Source organism: Centroberyx affinis, unplaced genomic scaffold, assembly GCF_046629955.1.
Source record: "Centroberyx affinis isolate AG114_WGS23_722 - 3 ecotype Tasmania unplaced genomic scaffold, CSIRO-AGI_Caff_v1 ptg004680l_1, whole genome shotgun sequence".
Classification (NCBI taxonomy): Eukaryota; Metazoa; Chordata; class Actinopteri; order Beryciformes; family Berycidae; genus Centroberyx; species Centroberyx affinis.
In genome coordinates, this window is record NW_027282262.1 from 67,501 (window position 1) to 76,013 (window position 8,513).

The 8,513-nt window shown below is 40.5% G+C and overlaps 1 protein-coding gene across 1 annotated transcript in view; it reads left to right on the top strand.

Moving 5' to 3' along the window:
• Positions 1-8,007, top strand: part of LOC139665830 (WD repeat-containing protein 36-like) — a gene marked incomplete at its 3' end in the record, with an annotated part of 18,811 nt that extends 10,804 nt beyond the window's left edge. Inside the window, exons 8-9 of the mRNA XM_071544831.1 lie at positions 6,430-6,605; positions 7,887-8,007. Coding sequence (XP_071400932.1) covers positions 6,430-6,605; positions 7,887-8,007 — 297 coding nt within the window. The remainder of the gene's footprint in view (positions 1-6,429; positions 6,606-7,886) is intronic.
• Positions 8,008-8,513: the final 506 nt, after the last annotated feature.

Sequence of the window (8,513 nt, forward strand, 5' to 3'; positions counted from 1 at the left end):
CTTTCCCATTCATTATCAGTTCAGTTATATCCTATTGATTGGCTGACTTCATTCTTGGTGTCTTGCTTCTTTGTCAACTTTTTGTCAAGAGACATTCGTCAGTTTCTTCTTTGCTTTTCCATCGAGATCCTAGAGCAGGAGCACTGTCTTCCACAATAAACTGTGATGGGCAACAACTTCATCACAGTCTTCATTTGCAGCTCTCCAGTTTTTATACTCCTGGGTTTTTTAAACCTGTAAGATAACCAATCCTGAAGCAAATGTGTGCTATGTGTCGATTCAATTGAGACATAATGATATAAACCAACATCCAGCTGTGTTGCTGTTTTCTCCTCTTTTCTAAAGTTTGTTGTCAAATTCCGCTCCTGAACGAAGCTCCTGCCCCTCCATTCAGCAGCTTTTCATTTTTTTAAACCAGCTTGTCTCTTCCCTCGCTGTTTAAAAGCAGCGCTCTCCCCCTCCCATTCCTGAAAACAATTCTCGTAATGGTGGAATCGATGAAGCGAGCGAGTAAACTTGTAAAGGGAAGGGAGGAAATAGCTGTGTTGAATCTGACCTGCTGGGTACGATTCAGGAGAAAATCATTAATCCATAGGATGAGCCTTGGATTAACCCCAAGATCCATCAGTTTGCCTACCAGCAGGTGGGGCTGGATGGTGTTAAACGCACTGCTAAAATCAACAAACACAATCTTCACAAGACTGTGAGGTTGTCCCAGGTGTTATATATATTGTATAGGTGTCATATAACAGTATATATACTGTTGGTCGTTGTCAGCAGTGCGTCCTCAACCCCCCGCTCTGGCTGGTATGCAAACTGATAAGGATCCAAAAATGGTGAGACTTCAGTGAGGAGGTGTTTTAACACTATCCTCTCAAAACACTTCATAGGTACTGAGGTTAGGGCAACTGGCCGCAGGTCATTCATCTCTTTTTTTCTTCCTACTGTTTTTGGGCACCGGTACAATCAGAGACCGTTTCCACTGGTCAGGGATTGCCCCGGTGTCCAGTGAGCGCTGAAACGGCCTTTGGAAAGGAAATGCAAGTGAATCAGCACATGAAAAGTGACTGCATTTTATCTTTATAGGCAGCCTTGCACTCTGTTATTTTCTTCTTGATTCTATTCTGTACAGTTTTCATCTCCCCTTTACTGCCCCCTGATTTGAATAACCTCTTTTTTTGGTTAAGCAGTTCTTTCAGTTCTGGGGTGACCCATGGTTTATTACTTGGGTAAGATTTTACTGTCTTTTTGGGGATAGTTAAGTCCTCACAGAAACGAATATATCCTGATACAGCAAGCAGTGTGTCATTAATATCTTGAAACGAGTCCATTATAACCTCCCACTCAGTGCGGTCCAAACAGTCATTCACGGCAGCGGTCCAGCACTTGACTTCTATTTTCCGAGCTTTTTCCCAACACAGCCGGGGTTGATAAACAGGCATAAGCCAAATCATATTGTGGTCCGAGCTTCCCGGCCCTGGCGGTGCCTTGGCATAAGGCCCTTTCCATATTCCCATAGCACCGGTCGAGGCAGGCGTCCTCCCGAGTAGGGCGTGACACATATTGATGGTACACTGGTAAAAGTTCAGTCAGACTGCAGAGATTGTACGTTACCAAGCATGATGGATGGAAGTGGTTGCCTAAAACGCTTCCTCTTAAACCGAGTCCGGGCAACCCCTTTCTTGCCACACTTTCTTGTTCTGATTATTGTGTCGGTTTTGCGGCACGAAGGTGGCATTGTTGATATAAATCCGTCCTGAAGGAGAGGTGTGACAGACAGAGTGTAGGTGATCCTGAGCTGTGGCCCAGTAGAAAGCCCAGCAGCCTGCCTGCATCGTATAGTCCATCAGATAGGCAATTAAAAACAGAAGGAGAGCTCCTGTTATCACCCTCATCTTCTATTTAAAACTATGTATGTAAAGACTTGCTTAGTTTGTAGTTAAATGACCGTAAAATGAAAACGTTCTGACAAACAAACAAATGAACGAGGACAGAGCGCACCAGACCGTGTCGCCGCAATGAGCATGAGCCACTGCTGCCTTATTAAAAATAAATAACATGAGTGTTAAGACAGAGAAAGAAAACAGTGTAGATGGTTTGTTCTTTTAGGAGAGGCAGTGGGGGTCAAGTATTGTAGGCCTTTTTGAAAAGGTGGTTTTGAGTTTATTTTTGAATGAAGGGAGTGAGTCCGAGTTTCTGATGTGAGAAGGGAGGCAGTTCCAGAGGGTCGGGGCAGCGATGGCAAAGGCTCCGCCCCCCAAGGTGCGGTGCTTGGTCCTGGTGACGGGGGTCAGGAGGTTGGCATCAGCTGATCTGAGGTGGCAGGTGGGGGAGTGGCGGGTGGAGAAGTATGTCAGGTATGAGGGGGTGAGATTATTGAGAGCTTTGTATGTGATGAGGAGGATCTTGAAGTGGATTCGGTGCTGTATTGGGAGCCAGTGAAGGTGTTGAAGGATGGGTGTAATGTGTTCTCTGGAGCGGGAGTGGGTGAGCAACCGGGCAGCTGGGTTCTGAATGTATTGTAGTTTTTGGAGGACGGTGGAATGGAGGCCATACAGGATGCTGCTGCAGTAGTCCAGTCTGGAGGTTATGAAAGCGTGGATGAGAGTTTCAGCAGCAGAGAAGGAGAGGATGGGCCGAAGTCGAGCAATATTGCAGAGATGAAAAAAGGAGGTTTTGGTGATGTTGTTGGTGTGCGACTTGAAGGAGAGGATGGGATCCAGAGTGACACCAAGGTTTTGGACAAGGGGGGAAGCTGTGACTGTGTGACCATCGATGTTGAGTGAGAAATCCTGGGAGGAGGGGAGGAGGGATTTGGGGCCGATGATGATGATTTCTGATTTATTGCAGTTGAGCTTGAGGAAGTTGTTGTTCATCCAGGTTTTTATTTCAGTGAGGCAGTTCGTGAGGGTGGAGAGAATGGCAGGGCTGATGGTTTTGGCGGAGATGTAGAGCGGGGTGTCGTCGGCGTAGCAATGGAACCGTAGTCCGTGGCGTATGATGTGACCTAGGGGGAGCATGTAGATGATGAAGGGGAGGGGACCAAGCACCGGGCCTTGGGGGACACCATGGGTGACTGGGGTGGTGTCGGATTTACAGTTATCGATGGAGATGTAGTGAAATCTATCGGAAAGGTAGGATTTGAACCATGAGAGTGCTGAACCAGTTATGCCGATGCAGGACTGCAGGCGACTGAGGAGGATGGAGTGGTTGGTGGTGACGAAGGCTGCACTGAGGTCGAGGAGGAGGAGGATGTTGAGGGAGCCGGAATCAGAGGAGAGTAGGAGGTCGTTGGTGACTTTAAGCAGAGCAGGTTCTGTACTGTGGTGTGTTCGAAAGCCTGATTGGAATGTTTCATATATCTGGTTGGTGTGGAGGTATAGTTTGAGTTCAGTAGCGACGACACGTTCCAGTATTTTAGAAAAAAATGTGAGGTTTGAGATGGGTCTGAAATTGTTGGGGTTGTCAGAGGCCAGGCCAGGCTTCTTGAGGACGGGTGTGATGGCAGCAAGCTTGAAAGGAGAGGGAACAGTGCCAGAGGTGAGGCAGGAGTTTATAATGTCAGTGATGAGTGGGCTAAGACAAGGGAGACAAGCTTTGACAAGGGTGGAGAGGATGGGGTCCAGGGGGCAGGTGGAGGACTTAATGCCAGTGAGTATTTTGGTGAGGTCAGATATGGTTATGGGGGAGAAGAGGGGAAGGCTATGGTCTGTTGGCGGGGGAGGGACAGGCTCCGGGTCGGGGGGGGGATGGGAGAGGAGGTGGCTAGCTGGTTGTGTATATTTTCAATTTTGGAATGAAAGAATGACAGGAAGTTGTTGAAGTTATTAATTCAAGGTGTCCCTATTCAGATACAATGGCCTCACTCACCAGGCATTACGGCAAACCAATCCAATTAGCAGTACCGTGAATTGCTGAGCTAATGGACGGTCCAAACATCCAAAGCAGTGACACAAAAGGGTTTAAATGGTTTGTCCTCCATGTGCGCGCCCTGGGAGGGATGTTGGCCGCATAGAGCTCCAGTGTGGATCACATGTATCAAGCCTGATGGCGAAGTTACCCCACTACCTTTGTACCAGCTTTAAGCGTTATACACCCCATGAAGATCAGCATCCCATCTCTTCTGAACTTTGCTGACTGGTTGGAATATGAGCTGGAGATTCAGGGAAGTGGAGCTGGATTTCAACAGGGAGAAAGTCGAATGGGGCCTAAGAGGGACCGCAGGAAGGAGTCAAAGTCAGTTCAAACCATCACAGTATTTCTTGGAGCAGACCAGTCTTCCAACAATCCTCAGAAGGAACAGTCCTTTACTTCCCCAAGCAGCATAACTCGTGGTGAACAGCCTTTCCCGCCAACAGCTAAGAGCCATGAATGGATCAAGATCTTCTGCCCATACTGTAACAACACCCAGTATTATCTCAATCAGTGCACCAACATCAGCCAACTGACTAAAGAGCAAAAGACTAATTGGATTAAAGCATACAGAGCATGTTGGCGATGTGGTCGAAGCCATCAGGCAGCTCAGTGTCGATTAAAGGTCACCTGCAAGCCGTGTAATGGCAAACACCTGGAAGCACTGCATGATCTTTATATTAAAGCTACTGAGGAGAAGACTAGCTCTGCTAAATCTAGCAATGAAGTCCTGTACCTAGATGGTCGAGCTGGTAGTAGTCGGGTGCTACTGAAGGTCAGTAAAGTCATCCTGCACAACGGGGAGCATAAGATGGAAACTTACTCCTAGACGATGGCTCAGAGAGGACAATTCTCCTCCAGGCTTCATCTCAGAAATTCAAACTCAAAGGGCCAGAAGCCAGAAGACATGGTGCTACGGACGGTTCGTCAAGTTTTGCATGGCACCTCGGTAACATTTACTGTCTCCCCTGCCGACCAGCCCCAGCAAGCCTTCAAGATAGAGGGAGCCTTTACTTCTGCTAATCTGGCTTTAACAGAACACACTCGACCAGTCCACACCCTGCAAGGAAAGTATAAGCACCTCAAAGGACTGCGCCTCTCACCTCTGAACAATGTCCAACCCCTTCTTCTCATTGGTTTTGATCTCACCTGGTCACTCCAAGCCAGTCCGCCTGGGCCCACCTGCAGCTGTAAAGACTCGTCTGGGGTGGACACTCCAAGGGCCCACTAGGTATGTCCGAAACCAATTCTCTGCCCATCAGTGCCTAAAGCTGTCTACACTCTCTGTGTCTGAGCTGTGGAGAAATGTGGAACGACTGTGGCAAATGGACACAATACCATACAAGAATGAAACGTTCATTCTCCGATCTAAACAGGACTAGGAGGCAATAGATCTACTTCCTGAATTTCCCCAAGGGGATTAATAAAGTGATATCTTATCTCTTATCTTACTTGAGACGAAGACGGTGCGTGTGGACATCAGTGGCGTACAGTGTTATGCCACTCCGCTCCTGCGTGTGAAGGACATGCCACAGTTGAATGAGAGGCTGTTTTAGCCAACCTCAGAAGCACAGAACGCCGCCTGAGTAAGGATGTGGAGCGCTCAGCAGCATACACTGCTGAAATCCATAAAGTGGAACAAGCTGGTTATGCAGTCCAGGTAACAGAGGAGTTGGCAGCACAGACTACGGAATCGTGGTACATTCCCCACCACATGGTGTGCCACAATGACAAAAACCGCATTGTTTTTAATTGTTCCTTTACCTACAAAGGGAACAATTTGAATAAGTTGCTGCTACCTGGCCCAACCCTGATATCCACACAATATGTGTTATATGCTGTTGTTATTTCTGTGGTGGTTGTTTTGTGTGTGTGTGTATGTGCATATTAGGGCTGCATGATTAATCATATTAAAATCGCGATCAGTGTTCATACCTCTATGCGATCTCATTCCTAAATGACAGTGATTCTGGGACATCCGTTGCCTCTAACCAGCGCTCCAGAAACCGGCAGAAGGAAAACAACTCCAGAGAGAGACCAATAGACACTTCTAAATAAGAGAAGAAGAGATATAAGTTGATTGTTTTTATGATAAGTGTTAGATTTATCAAGTATTTGAATTAAGCTATTTTGTCTGTTAAAAAACAAGCGCATGTTGTTTCTGTCTGTATCAGGCAAAAGAGTGCAGTAAAAATGTATATTAAAAATTGTTCTGCTTAAGAAATGAGAGAGGATCGTGATCTCAATTCTAAGCAAGAAAATCGATTCTCATTTTATCCAGAATCATGCAGCATTTATTTGTATTTATTTACACTATCTCTATTGCTCGGGTATTTTTATTTTAGTACCCATTTTCTTTTATTACCGTCCTGTACTTGACACATACTTGACTTCCTTGGTATTGTTCACCAGTTGCTGCTGTGGCATCTGAATTTCCTCAAGAGGATCAATCAAGTGATATCTTTACTAGATGTTTCATTAAAGAACATCAAAAGTCAAACTCTCTCTCTCTCTCAGACGGCCCCCCTCTCGTGGCCTCTGGCAGTCCGCAGGGCCACATTGCATTCTGGGATATGGAGCGGCGGCAGCTGGTGGCTCAGCAGAGACACGCCCATCGCAGCGCTGTTGCCGCAGCGACCTTCCTGCATGGCCAGCCGCTGTTGGTCACCAACGGAGCCGACAACGCCATCAAGGCATGACGTTTTAATTTAGAATCAGTTATGTTAATTATATGGGATTGGTATTCATGCAAAATGTGAAATCCAAAAAAAAATTGTTAAATGTAAATTGTTGGTTATTATATATTGGTTATGACTTTTTTTTTTTTTTTTTTAATCTATAAAAATTCATATAAAAATATAATACATGAAAAATTAGATATTACATGCAACTACAAAATAATTCAATTGGATATTTTATATATTATCTAAAATATTTTATATTCTCGTAATATATTGTTTATTTTGTTTTATTATATATTTTATTATTTATGTTAATGATATGGCATTAGTATTCATGCACATTTTTAAATACAAAAGATTTAAAAAATTAAAGATGCTACATTTTTTTCACGTATGACTTCAAATAACAAAATATCAAAAAATATACAAATATAGAAGTATTACATGAAAATACAAAAAGAAATCTGAAATATATTTTGTATTGTATATTTTTATTAAATAATAAATATTAAAAATATTTTTTTTTAAGTTTTTTATTATATATTTTTTATTAGAACAATTAATGTTAATGATGACAGAATTGATGTTCATGTAAAATATGAAAATTTTGTACAAAATCTGATGATAAATATGAATTTTTGATTATGTACGACTGTTTACATTATATATTTTATATTATATTGTATTATTTCATCAATTATTATAAATATACTATATTTTGATGATATACTACTTTATTTAAATAAAAATAATTAAAAAAAAACTAAAATGATCAAATGAATGGAACTACAATATGGCTAAAAAATATATTAAATCTTATATATATATTAAATATTATATCATATATATTTTTTTATTCTTGTATTTTTTATTCTGTTATGTTTTGTTTAGTTTGTTTTTATTTTATTATTTTATATGAAAATAACTACATAATAAATTTGTTAATTTAACAAATAAAAATATATATATATATAATAAAAATGTAATATTTAATACTGTATGTATACATTATACATTTCCCAATATATTCATATATTACTTGCAAAATATTTTATACATTTCAGAACTTTTGTTAAATTGTTTAATTTTTTATTCATTTTATCATTTATATTTTATTTGTTTATATATTTTTATATTTTATACTGCATTTATACTTATATTTTATAGTCACTCATTTTTATATTATGAAATAAAAAAAGCAATAAAAGGGCTAATAAGTGGAAAATTTATAAATACAGTATATATCTACATATATATATTTATATTTCATAAACCTAATGTAATTTTTTTTAGGTATGGATTTTCGATCAGGAAGGGGGTGGAGCCCGGTTGCTAAGGAGTCGCCAGGGCCACAGTGCCCCGCCCACTACCATCCGTCACCACGGCAACGACGGACAAAACATCCTGAGCGCCGGTAAATCATCTGCATAGAGAATTACTTTTCATATTCATAATTAATTTCATACTGTTATTTTTATATTTTAATTTCAGAAATGTTGTTTTTTTTCTTAATTCTTCTATCTGTATTTTTTTTTTAATGTTTTGTTAGTTTAATTATTTCTTTGTATTTTCAATCAAAGTAATTTTATTTATATTTTTTCATTTTCTGCCATTAATTTTTATTTAAAAAAATACTTTATTATTATTATTATATATATATATTTTTTTTAACTTATTTATGGTCTTTTGTGGATGTATTATACTTTTTTCATGTGTCTTTTTAATGATTTAACTTTTATTATATAACTTTATGTTTAATACATCTTAGTTTTGATTTTATTACTGTTAGTTTTTTGTTATTTTGTGATGCTGAACCTAATAATTACTAAAATAAATAAGTAAATAAATAATACAATAATACTATTTTATTTTATGTTTATATTTTATTTTAGATATAGTATATATTAGTTTTTATATATA